General features: G+C 42.8%; 1 protein-coding gene and 1 long non-coding RNA gene across 2 annotated transcripts in view; one reads left to right on the top strand and one right to left on the bottom strand.

The window, feature by feature from the left end:
* Nucleotides 1-57: 57 nt before the first annotated feature.
* MAT2A (methionine adenosyltransferase 2A) lies at nucleotides 58-6,782 on the bottom strand. The gene is made up of 9 exons (XM_061210997.1): nucleotides 6,595-6,782; nucleotides 4,286-4,363; nucleotides 4,068-4,190; nucleotides 3,684-3,796; nucleotides 3,453-3,596; nucleotides 3,055-3,273; nucleotides 2,657-2,839; nucleotides 2,367-2,500; nucleotides 58-1,698 (listed from the first exon to the last, which is right to left on the bottom strand). The coding sequence occupies exons 1-9, from the start codon at nucleotides 6,683-6,685 to the stop codon at nucleotides 1,596-1,598; spliced, it is 1,188 nt and encodes a 395-aa protein (XP_061066980.1). The 5' UTR covers nucleotides 6,686-6,782; the 3' UTR covers nucleotides 58-1,595.
* LOC133105083 (uncharacterized) overlaps nucleotides 6,326-19,339 on the top strand; it is a 70,329-nt gene continuing 57,315 nt past the window's right edge. Inside the window, exon 1 of the long non-coding RNA XR_009703802.1 lies at nucleotides 6,326-6,695. This is a non-coding gene — a long non-coding RNA (uncharacterized LOC133105083). The remainder of the gene's footprint in view (nucleotides 6,696-19,339) is intronic.

The following is a 19,339-nucleotide window of genomic DNA, read 5'->3' as shown; positions in this document are numbered from 1 at the left end:
AAAGTATGTTCAATTCATATTCATACCAAAACACTTTAAAAGAATAATGGACACAGGTTAAGGTAGAACCTAGCATTTTATTTAGATCTTCATTAAACTGTTGGAATTGAGAACCAGACATACGTAATAAACCTCCAAAAATAGATGCTGAAAGGCACTTTCTGCTTAGGGCAAGCAGTCATGGAATAAGCATGTAAACAAGCTGGCTTCTCTGTACCACACCAGCCAAATCAGCTTTCTCCATGGCCAGCTGCACCAGCTCTGCCCTCCCTTCTGTTAACACCAGCCAGAACCCCTGTAGGTCTAACCCAAGGTTTTTCTGTAGGACACCTTGGCCTACCTGGGAATGCTGGAAACATGTTAAAGGAATCATGGTGTTGAGGAAAAAAAAAAAAAAAAAAAAAAAAAACTTTTAAAAGCTGCCATCTGAGGTGATGGCTTCTCTGTACTTACGCCATACCCCAGAATACAATAAATAAGCAATTAGAAAATGTTCAAGTATGAAGGGATTTCCTCCTCCCCGCCAAAAGCACTGCTCTCTGAAGGAAGCTGGTTTCTCTGTAGCTACACCAGCTGTTCAGAAAGCTCATTGGACCTGGTTTTGAAAACAAAACAAAGTTAAAACCCTGGGAGGAGTTATTGTGCAGTGTGGAGTGCTCAGTCTTTCTTATAAAGAAAAAAAAAAGTTATCTGGTACCAAAGTGTGCAACCTACAGACCCTCAGGTACAGCCCTGTGACTTCTTTGTATGACATCACAAGGGTGCCAAGTGCCTGTTTTTCTAGAGCTAGGAGTTGGTGGTTTGGCTAGTGCTGAAACCATGCATAGGATTGATTTACTAAATAAAAACCTTATTACGTACGTCCTCCAAAAGACAGCTGAAAAGTGGAGAGATTTTGATTTGGTGCTGTTTAAGAGATGGCAATTAAGAGCATAAGCACCAGGGAGATGGTTTAATGGTAACTGCCTTTTTTTTTTTTTTTCCTTTCTCATGTCAGGCTAGAGCTCCAACTGGAACTTGCGTTACATGCAAGAATGATTGGATAGAGAACACTCCCTGACAAAGAGCTACATAATTAGAAATGGATCAAGTTATAGGGAGGATAAGGGAAGGCTTCACATTCATAATAGAGCTCAAGACATTACAAATTCATGCTGACAGGGCTGTGGCATTGCCAGACAGAGGCTATAATGGAACTACAAGTACTTTACGTGCACATTACAAGGACATTTTCAGCATTTGGTGGGAAAGTCAATGCAATTAGGATTTTAGAAGGTTGGGTGATAGGGCACAAATGTTCAATTTCAAAGCATTGTTTACTACAGTGCTGTTGGTTTGTTTCTAGGCAGTTACATGGATCACCTATGCTCACTAAATTCATTATAATGGTGAACAAAACACCTAGGGACAGAATAGCAAGCCCAACTTACAGTCCCCCACACAAGCTAAAATTCATGTCATTGACTAGAGTGACTGCAACTGATCAGGAGCTGAAAGAGGACAGGAAAATTTAGGAAGAAGGGCCCTTTCCCTCAGAGCTTGAAGGCTTCTCTGTAGCCTACGCCAACAAGTCTGGGGAAAAAAGGCTAACACTTTCAATATTTAAGCTTTTTGGGCACTTCCCATGGGAAGCTGTCCCTACCAAAGTGGCCATAGGCTGCAGTCCTCTGATAAATTGGCTTCTTCAGATCCAGATCCCTGGAATATACAAGTCCGTAACTTAATATGTAGCATTCAATTAAAATAAAGCAAAACAATCAGCAAGACTCATTTTCAAGACTTCTGGCAAATGAGTTCAGTTCTCTGGGGTATGCTAGGAAAGAAGTTTGTGGCAAAAGTGTTTGTTACTTCCCTGGTGTCCAAACTCCTTGCACAGTCCTTATTAGTAACTATAGTTGTTTTTCCGTCCCTGGCTCAACAAATATGAAAACTTGTCATTATTCTGAGACATTTCAAGTGTCAAAAGCTCACCTAAAATCATGGAATACTTACCGAGGTCCCACGCCCACACCCTACCATGGTTATTTTCTTTGTAACAGCCATGCCCATTCATCTGTACTAAAATTTCTTTCAAGTAAACATCCCTTAGGTAACAGGAGCACAAAGCCTATATCAAATGTGGAGGACTTTCTAGGGTGGTTAGTCTAAGCCATGCAGCACTGTAATTTTAGAGTTTTCCTAATAATTTAAGCCTTTACTGACGGCAATTTAAAAATGACATCAACACATTCTAGGAATTACCATGTTTCCCCACTCCAATCTTCCTTCACACCTTCACTTTCTCAGATTTGAATATATCAAGTATATATACATACACACCCACACCCTCAATGTTTTTCACTAGCAATAGTCTTTACCATCTTTACCTGACAATGACCCCAGGGCGGAGGTCAAAATTCTTCTTCACAATCTCTAATAGCTCTCTCTCACTCTTCTGAGAGGTGCCATAATGGAAAATGGAGATAGACAATGGATGAGATACTCCAATAGCATAAGAGACCTAAAAGAATTTAAATGTCGTAAGAGTCAGTGATCAAAAGACCCACATACTTGTGTAATACACTGGTATCAAAAAAAAAAAAAACAAGTAGATAACTGCTAAATGCCCTCCCGCTTACATGCCTTTTAGTCAACCCAGTTATATAGAAGTATATACCTGAACAAGAACCCTTCTGCACAGACCTCCTTTAACAAGGGATTTTGCCACCCAACGAGCAGCATAAGCAGCTGAACGGTCCACCTTGGTATAATCCTTTCCTGAAAAGGCACCTCCTCCATGAGCTCCCCAACCACCGTAAGTGTCCACAATGATTTTCCGGCCAGTCAAACCAGCATCACCCTGAAATTATAGGACTTAAGTTACTTTATGCCTAATCCTTTCCAGTGGTTCTAGATCAGGCTTGTTAAATGGTTATTCAATATCACTTGGCAAATATCCTCAGAAGAGGCACACACAGGCTTCAAAAAACCTAGGAAAAAGGTGGAAGTAGCCAAATTTTTGCAAGTTAACAGAAGATCCAAAAAAGCAACTGAATTAACATTGTAAGACCTTACCTGAGGCCCACCAATAACAAATCTGCCACTTGGCTGTAGATGATAGATTGTATCCTCATCAAGATACTTTGCAGGTACAACGGCTTTGATGACTTTCTCCTTTAGGGCATCCCTCATCTCATCAAGACAAACTTCTTCATCATGCTGAACAGATATAACAATTGTGTGGACTCTGATGGGAAGCACAGCACCTCGGTCCTGCATATACTGCACAGTCACCTTGAAAGCGAAACAGATCATCAGAACATCAGTCTATTAAACAATAGCTTTGTTTCTGATTCTCTACTCTACATTACAATACAGAGAACAAACCATATTCTTCTCTTAGCTTTAATCACAACACCTTACTGAAGTCCTGTGCCAATGTAATGTGTGTAGTTTTGATACTCGTCACTTACTTGAGTTTTAGAATCTGGGCGTAACCAAGGCAAAGTGCCATTCCGGCGTAGTTCAGCCAGTTTGGCATTGAGCTTGTGTGCTAAGACAATGGTTAAAGGCATACATTCCTCTGTTTCATCAGTGGCATAACCAAACATCAAACCCTAAAAAAGGAAAAGTTACCAATGCAATCAATCCAAGCTTTAGAATTTAATGTTCGAAGAGATGCAAATAGATGTCTACCAAGATACCTGGTCTCCTGCACCAATGTCTTCCTCATTCCGATCAAGATGAACACCTTGAGCAATATCTGGTGACTGTTGCTCCAAGGCTACTAGCACGTTACAAGTCTTGTAGTCAAACCCTATAAACAAAACGATGTTTTTTTGGTTGGTTTTTAAAGGGCCATAGCAATACTTTGTATTTACGACAATTACCTGGAATTCTAAATGCTGCTAGAGAAATCAAATATACCTAAAACTTAGTCCTTTCAAAGAATAGGGCTGGAACAAAAAGACTAAAAATATACAAGTGGAATTAAATATTCCCAGGAACACTCTAGAAGATATAGCTAGAGAGGACTGAAAAAAATACCTGGAAAAATGAGGTTAGACAGCCCACTCATTAAAACACACCTTTGGAAGAATCATCATATCCAATGTGTTTAATGGTTTCACGAACCACTTTCTGGTAGTCAACAGCAGCTCTGGACGTAATTTCCCCAGCAAGAAGGATCATTCCAGTTTTAGCAACAGTTTCTAGTAAAAGAGAGGTTCACACTCAAACATCACTTTTATGAAGTAATTTTCATGCTACCTTTTCATCAGGTGATAAAGCAGTGTTCTGAACCTACCACAAGCCACTTTGGCATCAGGGTCCTGCTGAAGGTGGGCATCAAGAACAGCATCACTAATCTGGTCACAAATCTTATCTGGGGGAAAAAAAAAATTCCTGGCTTAATTAATTTACTGATAATGTCATGTATGTCATGCCCCCTTCCCCTATAACTACAGCTGTGAAGATCTTTGTGTTTTCTTTTAAAAAAACTGTGGCGGGAATTCCCTGGCAGTCCAGTGGACTTCGTGCTTCCACTGCAGGGGGCATGGGTTCAATCCTTGGTCAGGGAACTAAGATCTTGAAGGCAGCTTGGCAGGGCACCCTCCCCCCACCAAAATTGTGGCAAAACCTATATAGCATAAAATTTACCAATTTAACCATTTTCAAGTGTACATTTTCAGCGACATTCCAAGTATGGAGATCTTAACTGCTGTACTGCTTTCGCGGAAACCATTTCCCTGAAGAATAAATGCTGGATATGGCGCTACATGTTTCCTAACTTGACACCTTGGTCTTCATATAGCTGTACCACAGATCACCAGTTCAGATAAGCCAGCAGAACGCCCAGCGTGTTTAATACATTTAAGCTCATTGCAGTATATGCACTTTACACCTTTACAAGGACTTCAGTCCCATCTTTAAAGTATTTCAGACATTTTGAAAAATTAAGTTCCCAGGCAAAAACAATTTCTATTGTTAAACAGGATAGCCACATAACGGAGATTGATTAAATGGAAGTAAGTAGAAAGTGTTTTATCTTCCATCCAAAAGCAAAGCAAGGAACATTTACCTTCACAGCATTAATTTTCAAAGACAATGGTACTTACATTTTATCCCCCGAATTTAAATTTTTCATTATAAATCTAACCAACCAGAAAGGTGGACCGTTTATCAATTTCTCCCTGATTCTAAGGAACGCCAATTAGGGCAGTGAGAAATAATGTCAGAGTTAAATGATGAAAGCAACGACACTTCACGAACAAAGGGAATAAAACGGCAACCATCTGATTTTGTGTTAAGAGTAGTCCAGGAACAAGAGCCGAATAGACTGAAAAATCCCCAAATGTATTCTGAATCCTTGCTGATCTTCCCCTCACTGTACTGCCCTCTATTAAAAATCAGGAGAACAGAAAAAGAACCCCGAATATCACTTTCCTAAAATTTCTATAACCATCCAAAAAAACCTTAAGCAAAATGTGTACCACAGTCCAGTCAGAGGCCCAGGACAATCTAAACATTTACAAATGCCTGCGGCTTTAAGTTAATAAAAGGTGGTTCAAATACACAGTGCAGTTCTCAGCGCTGGGGGAAAACAAACAAAACCACCCACACCACACCTGACCTTCACTCATCAGGATCTCGGGGTTTGTCCTCTCCTCTACCACTAGGTTGCTCGTGGGATTGCATCATAGGCACAGTAAGCTTGCTACAGAGAAATGGATCCTTAAGCCAAAAGACGAGGAGTCTGTCATTGTGGTCATCCCAAGAAAGGGCTGGACCCGTCTAGTAGAATAACGATCTTCACTAAGTGAGGTTTTCATGCTGGGATCGAAAGTTCCTTGAAATAGCTTCATTCGTTCACGTGTAAATTGATCGCCATAATGGCGGACCGGTGGACAAAGCCCGGAGGAGGATATATGGAGTAAAACCTTGCCTAACAGTCAGCCCCAACGCAATGGCGCCATACACTTAATTCATGCTTCCTATCCTTTTCACGCACGATCCAAATAAGGAATGCCTCCTCCTACAAGCACTATATTTAGTTGGAGGATGTCACCTTGACGCGAGGCCATATACCGGCTAAGGGCATGTCGTATTCTTCAGTGTAGCCAAAGAATTAACGGGAAGCGCGGAGGCCCGGTAGTCCGGGCCACGCTCTGCAAACCAGCCGGCTCCCTCGCCCAGAAGCCACATGCGGCAAACACGTGGTTGAGGCTGCAATGCGGGGCGCGCGCTCTCGCGGGCCGGACGCGAGCACGCGAGGCGGGCCGCCCACTCGAGGTGGCTCGGGCCGCAGGGCGGGGAGAAGGAAATAGTGCCCTCCCCGGCTAGAACACGAGCGGCCACGGCCCCCGCCCTTCTCGTTTTCTGGAATCTTCCGCATGCCGCGGCGCGCGGCCGGATGGGAGGGGAGGAGAGAGGAAGGGGGGGCGGCGGCCACGCGCTCGGCAGCGGCGGCGCCACGAGGAAGGCGCGCGGCCGCCGCTCTTTCCACCAGCAGCCGGGAGAGGGCCACCGGCGTGAGCACCGCGGCCGGCGGATCCTGCCGACCAGTCCCGACCCCGCGCCCCGCCCCTCGCTTCGCTCCAGGCCCCGTCACCTCACCTGGGTGGCCTTCCCCCACAGACTCGGAGGTGAAGAGGAACGTGCCCTCCTCGATGAACGCGTCGTGGAAGCCGTTGAGCTGCCCATTCATGGTGGTGGCGGTGAGTGAAAGTGGCGTTGAGGAGAAAAAGCGGCGAGCCGACAAGTGCGAAACGCGCGAGCAAAAGACCGCGTTCTTGTCAGCTCGAGCGGGCGGCGCGGAGCAAACGAGGCGGCGGGCAGCGCGGCCTACTATTTATACACGGCGCCCGCGCGCGCCCGGCCCGGGCCCCGCCCCTCGGCGCCGCGCGCCAATGCGCCACTCGCGCGGGGACGGGGGAGGGGAAGGGGCGGTGCTCCGAGGGGAGCTCGGACCGAACCACTCTGCCAGGCAGGGGGAAGGGAGCGGAGGTAACGCTCCCCTCTCGCGAATATTCGCCATCCTAAGCACTAATAACAAGGGGTGAGGGGAAAGGCAATATACTGGGTCGTTGTATGCTTCCGTGTTCGACGTGGGAGGAAGAGAGACAAGGGCTTTATGGGCCTGCTCCCCTGTGCTGTGACATGGCACCTCCCTTCCGACCGTTGGCCGGGCTACCTGGCCGCTAGGTCGCGTCCCCCAGCGGGGGCCGCGGGAATCGTCGGGGGTTTTATCCTCTGGCTCTCCCCGAGGGTCTTTCCGGCTGCCCTGCCTGGGGATGCCCGGGTGACAGGGAGCCAGTGGCCCACAGCCACGTGAAAGTGGCCATCTTGGCTGGTCAGCGTACGATCCTTCGCACGGCCTTGTGCATCCTCGTCCTGAGCGCTGCCGGCGGCTGGCAGTCCTGCGGGGGGCCGTCTAGTTGCTGGCAATTTCTTGGTTAATGGTTCTGTGGTGAAAATGGCCGAAAAGCGGAATAAAGAGAGTTCTGTCATCGATTTCAACGATTGCCGTCCCCCTTCCGCCCCCAGCGCTACAGTTTCTGAGAGAGGCCCTTACTCTTTGTGGACCCTACGGTGGAGGCCGCGCTCGGCCCCTTGGCTCCAGCCTTTTCTCCAAGAAAGGAGGCTGCTCACAAGGCTCACCTTGCACTTGCTGACTTTACTATCTTGGTGGAGGAAAAAAGTCGATGTTTAGAGTATGATTTCAGTCTTCTGTTCAAGAGACTGTTGAATATTGGGGTGGGGGAGCCCCGTTTATGCCCTTGTTTGTGATTCAGCAGATCTCTTGACAAGGTGATGGTCCGTTTCCTGAAGCTTTCACTTTAAAATGTCCACCTGCGTTTGTGCCAGTTTAACCCATTTAAAGGAATTATAGGGAGAGGAGGGAAAAGAACAAAACCAAACTTGATCCAACGAGGAGCCGGGAGTCAGGGATCGATTTCATGGCTCTCCGTTTGGAAGGAGCCCACAAGTGGCGGGTGGGCCGGTGTCACTTCCGTCCCGCACAGGGGCTTCGGACTTGGTGCAGGGCCGGGGCGGGGGGCTGAAGCTGTCGCGGTGGCCCCGAGCGCATGAACTTCGGGTTTAATGATGTTATTAGGAGACCGCCTGCTCCTAGGATAGGATGCACGTTACCCTGGGGAGATGAATGAGACCCCTCGCAGCAGCCTCCAGCTGCTTACCGCTCAGAGAATTAGGTAAATTCGGAAGAGCAATCCTCTCCGCGGCTTGCGGGAGGAAAGGTGGGTTTGCTGATTGGGAAACAATGGAAGCACTTGGGCTGAGCTTGGGGCTTTGACAAAGAACGTTAAAAAAGGGCCCATCTCTAGACTTTATGACCACATCCATGGTCCTTCAAAGCAGGGAACAAGAAAAGGCTAAATCACAAAAGAGACAACATAGATGTTTATATTTGTTTCTGTTTTTCAAACTAACTTAATGGAAAAATAACTGTGTAAGACGTTCATCATTTCTTGTTTGTTTTAGAGTAGTTCACCTTTTTTTTTTTTTTAAGCAGAATGCCAATTTGTTAACTTACAATGTGTAATAAAATTCCCAACTGAAACAAATTGCATGTGTAGGCTGCTCAGTGCATTATCTTCCAGCAGAAAAATCTATAGGGGAAGCTAGAATATAAAGTTATTTGATTAATATGGAGTCAGAACAAGGAGATTAAATTCTATGATTAGGTCATTAAACCCTGATACCCCTATGCTAACAACTCCACAGCGGGGTTGTTCCTGCCAAGGAGATTAGAATCAGCTGTTCATACTTGCTTACCTACTCATTCTTGTTCTTAGCATATGTAACTTAATGGTTAAGGGTAGGGGTTTTGGAGTCAAGCCTCTGCCACTTATTAACAGTGTTGAGCAAACAACTAACCCTCTCTACACCTCAGGGTCCTCAGTCTGTAAAATTGGGGTAATAATCATACTCTCATAGGATTGCATCAAGGATTAAACAAAAGCATGCAAGCAAAGTCTTTAGCACAGTATCTAGCACATAATAGTTAGCTGTAAAAAATAACCCTTCAGTGGCTTCCAATTGCCGTTAGAATAAAGACCAAAATCCCTACATACCCTTAAAGGCCTCAGTGTGATTTGGCTGCTACTTCTTTAACCTCATCTTGTGCCGCTTTCTCCTTTTTGTCTTCTACTTTGCATTCTTTTAACTATGAACAGTTAAATTTCTTAATTGATTACACTAAAAACAAAGCAAAGCACATTTTCGTTGATTTATATTTTTCACATTGTCCCTTCCTCCCACGAATATTTACAAGCATTTCTGTCAAGCAGACCCAGTATTGGTGCCATGACAGTCTTGGTCTCTGCCCACCCATAGCTCTAAATGAGGGGAGATGCCTGGCTAATTCCTCCCCATCCTTCCAACCCAGCTCAGCTGCCACTTCCTGGATGTAGCCTTCAGCTGCCTCTTTCTGGATGAAATCTTCACCTACACAGATTTCTCACAGGGTCCTGTGTTTTCCTACATGGCACTCAGTGCTCTATGAAATACAGATTTGGTGATTACTTGATGAACGTCTCAACTCCCAATTAGATTTGTAAGCTCCATGACAATAAGAAGGTGGTCCGTTTTGCTCAGGCTTTGTTGCTGAGCGCCTGACACACAGAAGGTGCTTAAGAATGTTTGTTGGAGGAGAGGGAGAGAGAAGAGAGGGAGAAAGGGAAAGAGACACAAGGAAAGGATGAGTAAATATAAGGGATGGCACAAAGAAGTGGAGAAATGAGAAACCCTGGGGATCATGTAAAATCAATGAAAAGAGCCACCGCTTTGTTTTAGTCACCAGCGTTATAATTTATAACCCTGAGAGCTCTTTACTAACAGGGAAGCTCATCGTCATGCTGTTCTGAGAGGAATGAGATATCTGATTCCATACATTAGTGCCCTAAGGCTGAAATAAACTAGGAGGAGTTACTGGTTTATTTCATATTTAACATGAATGAGATTTGTTGAATGTGAAATGTTGCAAAACACATAGAAAAAATTGAATCGCCTAAAGCCTCCAGATCTCAACCCAAAGAACGTTAATGTGGCAGTAGTTCCATGAAAGAGGCAAGGTTGGTATTGGATAAACTGGTGTGTGGGACTCAGCAAATATGATGACTCCAGGTCTTATCCATCTGCCAGTCAAGGAGAGAGTACCAGTAAGTAAGAGAAAGCATTTGCAGTGCAAGAAGCTGTTGATTTGGCAGGAAAACAGAGGGAGATGACACTAGGTATATCAAAAAGCAATAGTGAAGGTGTGGAGATGTTGAGAAGAGAGCTCCTAAGCTTTCCAGACTACCTTCTATGTGATGACAGGCCAAGAAGAAAGAAATCTAGGCCAGACGTCTCCAAAATTGTGCCAGTTCTTTAGGGCCATAGCTCAGACATGGCCTCAGAAGCAAACTAGCTCTAGTGGGTTCTGAAACAAGTACTATGTGAATCCCCTCAGTGTTAGGCTTCTTGTAATCTGTTTTTATTTCTCTGTTTTTCTCTCCTGATAATCAGATCTTTTAACAATCCCAGTAGGTAGAGAGGGATGGAAGAATGCATAGGGTACAATGAAGAAGACACTGAAGGAGACAATAATATAATGATGACGACATCTATAATTTATCATGACAGGCACTTTTCTAATATCTATGCCTCACAACAATTCCAGTGAGACATATATTATTTCTCTTCCTATTTTATACATGAAGAAACTAACATGTAATTCTCCCAGGTCACACACCAAATCAGTAGTGGGCTTGAGCTTGGATCTGAGCTCTAAATTCATGTTCCTTGCTACAAGTCTTAGGATAGATACTTCACACTCCCTGAGGTAATTAACCGTAAAATTTGGTTTGTACCCTTCCGTACCTTTTTCTATAAACATGCACACGCACGCGCACACACACACACACGCTTACCTGAAACATGGATTTTTCTCTTAACAATTTTCATGGCCATTTCTCCAGGACACTACACAGAGATAGAAATCATTCTATTTTTTTTCTCTTTTTAAAAAATTCTGGTAAAATAAACATTTACCATTTTAAAATATACAGTTCTGTGGCATTAAGAACATTCACATTGTTCTGCAAAATCATTCTTTTTAATAACAGTAAAACATACTATATTGTGACTCCACCATACAGTTCTTTCAACTGTTGCCTTAATGGTTGATATTCAAGTTGTTTCTCATTTTTGCCGTACACGCAATGCTGATGAAGGTAACATCTTTGTACGTATACATTTGTGAAGCAGTGTTTTTATTTTTGTGGAAGAGATGTCTCAGAGTGGGATTGCTGAGACAAAGGATATGTACATTTTTACGTTAGTAGTTACAGCCAGATTACTTTCCAAATGGCTGTCAAAACTTCACGTGAGAAGTATGAGAAGGGTACGAGAATATCTAGAAGCCACAAAGGAAAAGACTGATAGACTTAACTACATAAAAATGAAAAATTACTGTGCAAGTAAAATCCAAAGACAAACAATAGAAGAAAACATTTGCAATGCATATGACAGACTAAGGCTTAGTACCAATTGATAGGAAAATGACAAACAGCCCATGAAAACTAGGAAAAAGAGTATAAGTGAGTAATTCACCCAGGAGGAAATGCAAACATACGAAAAGATACTTAACCTCATTGATTGGGACATGAATTAATTCATTTGTATAGTGAGTTTGGGAAAAACAAGACGTGTGGAGGAGGTGAGGGTAGAAGGAGGAATCTAAATAACAGGAAGCTCCGTCTCTAGCTCCCCCATTAGTTTGGCCTTTAGTGGAGCTTTCGTTTTTCTGATGATTGATCCTTATGTGGCTTTTGATTGTTTGTTGTTTTGGGGGCATTTAACTCAGAAAGAGTTAAAGACATTTAGTAAAATTGCTCTAACAAAATCCCTTCCCTGACTATTTACTTATTTATATAAACAAGGTTGCTCAGTGCTTATACCTATAAAAATGAAAAATAGATCAGTAATGAACCCTGTCTCTTTCTAGCAATAAGTAATATTCTTTCATGGATTTTAAACTAGTATACATACACACATGTGTGTTTATATGTTTTTCCTTTTTTGATTGATAATTATAAAAAATTAGAATATATTTATTTTGATCAGTCGTTTACTGATTATTAGTAAGTCAAGCCAAAGGAAATTTTGCTAACTCTTAGAGACTTATAATTATAATAAACATTTTCTGATATATATATTTCAATTTATATGCATATTTTGGTACAGAATAGGTGATAGGGTGATCAATAAAAGACTTTCAAGATAAAATATAAAATATATTATTACACTAGTATAAAATTCTGCTGGGGGGGCTTCCCTGGTGGCGCAGTGGTTGAGAGTCTGCCTGCCGATGCAGGGGACACGGGTTCGAGCCCTGGTCTGGGAAGATCCCACATGCTGCGGAGCAACTAGGCCCGTGAGCCACAGCTACTGAGCCTGCGCGTCTGGAGCCTGTGCTCGGCAACAAGAGAGGCCGCGACAGTGAGAGGCCCGCGCACCGCGATGAAGAGTGGCCCCTGCTTGCCACAACTAGAGAAAGCCCTCGCACAGAAACGAAGACCCAACACAGCCAAAAATAAATAAATAAATAAGTAAATAAAGGAGTTCCTTTTAAAAAAAAAAATAGACTTTATTTTAAAAAAAAAATTCTGCTGAGGAAGTAGATTGGAGTTCACAGAGAAAAAGTAATAATACAAATTTTTGCACTATTAAAGAAGAATTTCTTCGTGTACCTTGTTTTTTTTAAAATAAATTTATTTATTTTATTTATTTATTTTTGGCTGTGTTGGGTCTTCGTTGCTATGCGCAGGCTTTCTCTCTAGTTGATGCGAGCGAGGGCTACTCTTTGTTGCGGTGCGCGGGCTTCTCATTGCGGTGGCTTCTCTTGTTGCAGAGCACGAGCTCTAGGCACGCAGGCTTCAGAATTGCAGCACGCGGGCTCAGTAGTTGTGGCTTGCGGGCTCTAGAGTGCAGTCTCAGTAGTTGTGGCGCACGGGCTTAGCTGCTCCAAGGCATGTGGGATCTTCCCGGACCAGGGCTCGAACCCATGTGCCCTGCATTGGCAGGCGGATTCTTAACCACTGCGCCACCAGGGAAACCCTGTTCATGTACTTTTTATTTTTATTTATTTATTGTTCATTATGTTTATTTTTATTTATTTATTTTTTTGGCCACACCACACAGCTTGTGGGATCTTAGTTCCCTGACCAGGGATCGAACCCAGGCCCTCAGCAGTGAAAGTACAGAGTCCTAACCACTGGACGACCAGAGAGTTCCATATTGTTCATTATTTTTAACTGAATGATAGTGGGTATTAACTCTATGATATTTAGATTCCATTGGATCTATTTAAGAGTGATGGCTTATTGTATTTTAAACGCCAATATTTACAATATGTTGAAAGATACAACCTTTCAACCATTTCTTAATGGTGAAAAACTTTAGATGTCTACTTAAAAATATGCTTATAGCATATAATTTTTAAAAATTATTTTTAGAGTTAGAAAGCCACAGAAATTTGAAGAACATCTACCTAGATCCATTTGAGAAGAAAGGGTATTCCAATAATTCATCCTCAGATTGTTTAGAAATAGATTTCTCCACAACATTGTAAATCAACTATACTTCAATTAAAAAAAAGAAAAGAAAGAAATAGATTTCTCTAAGTTTATGTAAAAGTGATTGCAAAAGCAGAAACTTCATGTGAGCCAAGTCCAGGTAACATGTGAAATATCAATACTGTAATAACTCTCCAGTCCAAAATAGTGTGTAGATGCTATTAATCAGATATTTTGCAGGGTTTCTCCAACCTTGGTGGCAGTGACATTTTGTGCTGGATAATTTTTTGTTGTAGGGAACTATTCTGTGCACTATAGGACGTGTAGCAGCAGTATCCCTGGCCTCTACCCACTAGATGCCAGTAGCAACCCACCCCCACAGGTTATGACAACTGAAAATGGGCTCCCCAGGTGAGAACCACTAAGCTATTGGAAACATTGCAAGGTTATGGTTAACGCTGCAGTTCAAAAGTCAGGGTCCAAATTGTGCCCTGTCTGGAAGGCAGCCTTGCTTTCATTCTCTGAGGATTGGGATAAACTTGTAAGTCCCTAAAAGTCTTCCCTGATGAAGCCCACAGCCCTGCAGGGTGTAAGGCCCCTGTGTGTGGACTACTATAGACCTGAGTCTCTGGGAATAGCCTGACAGGGAATAGTCCCACTTGGCTGGGCTTTTGGACCCTGGGTGTGGGAGCAACACAGGCGAGGAGGGGTGGTGAAGCAGATTGGAGGCTGGCCACTGCCCGTACTTCCTAGAGGTGAAGCTATAGGCGGTATGGAGAGGGCCTCCCAACCTGAGATCCAAGAACACCAGCTGACCAGACATATCTCATCCAATTGAGCCTAAGCACCATCCAGGAACACAGGACTATGTGTCTGTGGCGCTTCACCTTTACTCTAGGGGCAAGACATTTTGGTGGATGCCACTATTTGCTCTCCTTGCGGGTGACCCTGGACCGGGACAGGAAGTGGCCCTTGCTGGACAAGTTCCTGCTCAGTTAAATTGCTCAAAACCTGCAAATTCAGTGCTTGTGGTCCACAGCCACAGGGAAATGCCAGCTCCCTGCAGCGCAGTGGTTCATAACCCTTTTTGTAGGTCTGCAGAAAGCTGGGGATCTCTCCCTAGAAATATGCAGCCCATATACTCACACACACATAACTGAATATGTAATTTCTGAAGCTCAACCATATATTACAAGTTAAGAATCCTTTATAGTATCTCATGAATTTAAATTCACATTCCCTAGTAACCTGCAGTCCCACCTCTAGCAAACTATTCTTTTTTTTTTTTGAGTTTTTGTTTGTTTGTTTTATTTTATTTTTTTTAACATCTTTATTGGAGTATAATTACTTTACAATGGTGTGTTAGTTTCTGCTTTATAACAAAGTGAATCAGCTATACATATACATATATCCCCATATCTCCTCCCTCTTGTGTCTCCCTCCCATCCTCCCTATCTCGGTCCTCTAGGTGGTCACAAAGCACCGAGCTGATCTCCCTGTGCTATGCAGCTGCTTCCCATTAGCTATCTGTTTTACATTTGGTAGTGTGTATATGTCCATGCCATTCTCTCACTTCGTCCCAGCTTACCCTTCCCCCTCCCTGTGTCTTCAAGTCCATTCTCTACACCTGCATCTTTATTCCTGTCCTGCCCCTAGGTTCATCAGAACCTTTTTTTTTTTTAGATTCCATATATATGTGTTAGCATATGGTATTTGTTTTTCTCTTTCTGACTTACTTCACTCTGTATGACAGACTTTAGGTCCATCCACCTCACTACAAATAACTCAATTTCGTTTCTTTTTATGGCTGAGTAATATTCCATTGTATATATGTGCCACATCTTCTTTATCCATTCATCTGTCGATGGACATTTAGGTTGGTTCCATGACCTGGCTATTGTAAATAGAGCTGCAGTGAACATTGTGGTACATGTCTCTTTTTGAATTATGGTTTTCTCAGGGTATATGCCCAGTAGTGGGATTGCTGGGTCGTATGGTAGTTCTATTTTACGTTTTTTGAGGAACCTCCATACTGTTCTCCATAGTGGCTGTATCAATTTACATTCCCACCAACAGTGCAAGAGGGTTCCCTTTTCTCCACACCCTCTCCAGCATTAATTGTTTGTAGATTTTTTGATGATGGCCATTCTGACTGGTGTGAGGTGATACCTCATTGTAGTTTTGATATGCATTTCTCTAATGATTAGTGATGTTGAGCAACCTTTCATGTGTTTGTTGGCAATCTGTATATCTTCTTTGGAGAAATGTCTATTTAGGTCTTCTGCCCATTTTTGGATTGGGTTGTTTGTTTTTTTGATAGTGAGCTGCATGAGCTGCTTGTGAATTTTGGAGATTAATCCTTTGTCAGTTGCTTCATTTGCAAATATTTTCTCCCATTCTGAGGGTTGTCTTTTTGTCTTGTTTATGTTTTCTTTTGCTGTGCAAAAGCTTTTAAGCTTCATTAGGTCCCATTTGTTTATTTTTGTTTTTATTATCAACCTATTCTAAAGAAATATTAGCATTTGATGTGTAAATATGTTGTGTGTGTTTATATCAGCATTTTTTATAATAGCAAAAATATGGAAAGAGCTTAAATGGATACTAGCGGGGAAATTGAAAAATTGTTCATTCATTCATTCACAATGGAATACTATGCAGCTATTAAAAAGAATGAGGAGCTTCCCTGGTGGCGCAGTGGTTAAGAATCCAGCTACCAATGCAGGGGACACGGGTTCAAGCCCTGGTCTGGGAAGATCCCACATGCCGCGGAGCAACTAAGCCCATGCACCACAACTACAGAGCCTGTGCGCCTAGAGCCCATGCTCCGCAACGAGAGAAGCCACCGCAATGAGAAGCCTGCGCACTGCAACGAAGAGTGGCCCCCGCTCGCCGCAACTAGAGAAAGCCCACTCACAGCAACGAAGATCCAACGCAGCCAAAACTAAAAATAAGTAAAAAATAAATAAATAAAAAATAAATAAAATAAAAAAATAAGAAGAATGAGGTACAATTATATGTATGGATTGAAAATAGGTCTGTGATATTCTTCTGTATAAAAAAAATTGAAACAATTTTCATCTTGTCTTTGTAAAAATTATTACATGTGTAAGTACAAATGTGTGTGTGTGTGTATATATATATACACTTTTATATACATATAAAATATGTTTGGGTTCATAGAATAAATACTGGGAGTCTAAGCACCAAACTTTATAGCAGCTACTTCTGTGGGGTGAGATTTACGCTTCTCCTGTGTTATTTAAAATTGTAAAAATTTGCAACACTTATTTCTGTAAGTTAAAAATAATATTAACAGCAACAACAAAAGTGAGTTATCTCTAGGGTGTGAAGTGTGGTGGAGGAACCTGCTTCAGTCCAGTCAGCCTAGCCTCCCCAGGTAGAGTAGGCATTTCCTACGGCACAGCTCCCATGGGAAGCTCCCAAATACCAGACAACCTGCTTCTGAGGTGTCAGCGCCACTGCAGAGCCCTCTTTGAAAAGGACAGCCCCCCACCATGCTCCATTAATTGATCCTTTGAAGTCATTTTTCCCTAGGGAGAACACCGAATTTTAATTTTTTTAAATATACAAACTTTACAAAATAGACTGTCCAAAATAGACTCCTTTCTCTTATTCTCTCTCCCTCTCTCCCCCTCCATCCCTCCCCCCTACCCTCCCCCACACACACCCTGGATACTGCCCAGCCTAAGTTACAGTGTTCTGATATATCCCATTCCAGAGTATCTATTCCAGAGATATTGCCCTAGGCATTCCTTTGGATTGAGAATTGGAGATTGGACTGAATTCATGGTTTCTGGACTCTGGCTGGGCCTTGAGAACCATCTCTCACAAACCACGCCTTGTAGACGTGGCCTGGTGTGTACAGACTCTGCCCTTTTTTTGGACTCTCGCCCACTGCTGCCACCAATGACACTGCCAGGCTCTGACCCTCTCCCCTTGGCCTCCTGCCGTGCTTCCCTCCTGACGTTCCCTCAGACACACTTGGGAGCACATAAACTGGAGGGAGTCGGTGTTGAAGACTTGTATAACTCTCAGCTTTTGCTCTTGTTCTAAGCAACCAAATCACAAAAGACAGTGTCTAATAGTAAGTGGACCCCATGTAGGTTTTCCTCTTGGGAGCTGGGCATGAATACAGCTATCCCTTCCTCTTTACAGTTATCTTCTAGGCTTATTTTTTTAAAAAAATACATGTATAAAAGTAATAAAGCACATTAAGGAAAGTTTGGAGGAATAGGATTGAGATTCCAGAAATAAACCCATACATCTATGGTCAATTGACTTTCTTTTTTTAAAATATTTATTTATTTATCTATTTGGTTGCATGGGGTCTTAGTAGTGGCCGGCGGGCTCCTTAGTTGTGGCTCGCAGGCTCCTTAGTTGCAGCTCGCCGACTCCTTAGTTGCAGCATGTGAACTCTTAGTTGTGGCATGCATGTGGGATATAGTTCCTTGACCAGGGATCAAACGCGGGCCCGCTGCATTGGGAGCGTGGAGTCTTATCTACTGGGCCACCAGGGAAGTCCCCATATGGTCAATTGATTTTCAAAAAGGTGCCAAGATCATCCAAGGGGGAAAGAATAGTCTTTTCAACAAATTGTGCTGGGACAACTGGATAGCCACATGCAAATGAATGAAACTGGGCCCCTACCTCACACCCTATAGAAAAATTAACTCAAAATGGATCAAAGATATATATGTAAGACTTAAATCTATACAACTCCTAAAAGAAAACATAGGAGTAAATCTACATTGTCTTGGACTAGGCAATGGTTTCTTTTTTTTTTTTTTAATTAATTTATTTATTTGCTTATTTTTGGCTGTGTTGGGTCTTTGTTGCTGCACCGGGGCTTTCTCTAGTTGCGGCGAGTGGGGGCTCTCTTTGTTTTGGTGCATGGGCTTCTCATTGTGGTGGCTTCTCTTGTTGTGGAGCACAGGCTCTAGGCACGTGGGCTTCAGTAATTGTGGCACGCGGGCTCAGTAGTTGTGGCTCACAGGCCTAGTTGCTCTGCGGCATGTGGGATCTTCCTGGACCAGGGCCCGAACCCGTGTCCCCCTGCATTGGCAGGCGGATTCTTAACCACTGCGCCACCAGGGAAGTCCCTAGGCGATGGTTTCTTATATACGACACCAAAAACACAAGCAACCAAAGTAAAAATAGATAAATTAGACTTCATCAAAATCAAAAACTTTTCTGCATTAAAGGAAACTGTCAACAAAGTGAAAAGACAACCCACAGAGTGGGAGAAAATATTTACAAATCATATATCTGACAAGGGTCTAGTATCCAGGATATACAAAGAACTCTTACACCTCAACAATAAAAAAACAAGATATCTAACTTTTAAATAGACGAAGGATTTGAATAAACATTTCTCCGAAGAAGATCACAAATGTCCAATATGCACATGAAAATATGGTCTAAATCATTAGTCATTAGAGAAATGCAAATCAAATGCAAATCAAAACAGTGAGATACCACTTCATGCCCACTAGCATGGCTATAATAAAAGAGACAGATAATAACAAGTGTTGAGAACGATGTGGAGAAATTGGAACACTCATATATTGCTGGTGAAAATGTAAAATGGTGCAGATACTATGGAAAACAGGTTGGTAGTTTCTCAAAAAGTTAAACATAGGATGATCATATGACCCAGCAATTCCACTCCTAGATATATACCCAAGAGAGCTGAAACATATGTTCACACAAAAACTAGTACATGAATGTTCATAGCAGTTTTTTCATGATAGCTAAAAGGTGGA

This window comes from Eubalaena glacialis, chromosome 14, assembly GCF_028564815.1.
Source record: "Eubalaena glacialis isolate mEubGla1 chromosome 14, mEubGla1.1.hap2.+ XY, whole genome shotgun sequence".
Lineage (NCBI taxonomy): Eukaryota > Metazoa > Chordata > Mammalia > Artiodactyla > Balaenidae > Eubalaena > Eubalaena glacialis.
The sequence above is the reverse complement of the archived record's forward strand: the minus strand, read 5'-3'. Positions and strand labels throughout refer to the sequence as shown.

Bases quoted from the DNA above. Each gene is read 5' to 3' on its own strand.
- MAT2A (XM_061210997.1), bottom strand. From the start codon at position 6,685: ATGAATGGGCAGCTCAACGGCTTCCACGACGCGTTCATCGAGGAGGGC. The intron at 3,797-4,067 runs GTGTGTTTTAAT...TTTTGTTTATAG, and splicing joins ATATGATGATTCTTCCAAAG to GGTTTGACTACAAGACTTGT. The intron at 1,699-2,366 runs GTAAAGATGGTA...TGTATATTCCAG, and splicing joins CGCCCTGGGGTCATTGTCAG to GGATCTGGATCTGAAGAAGC.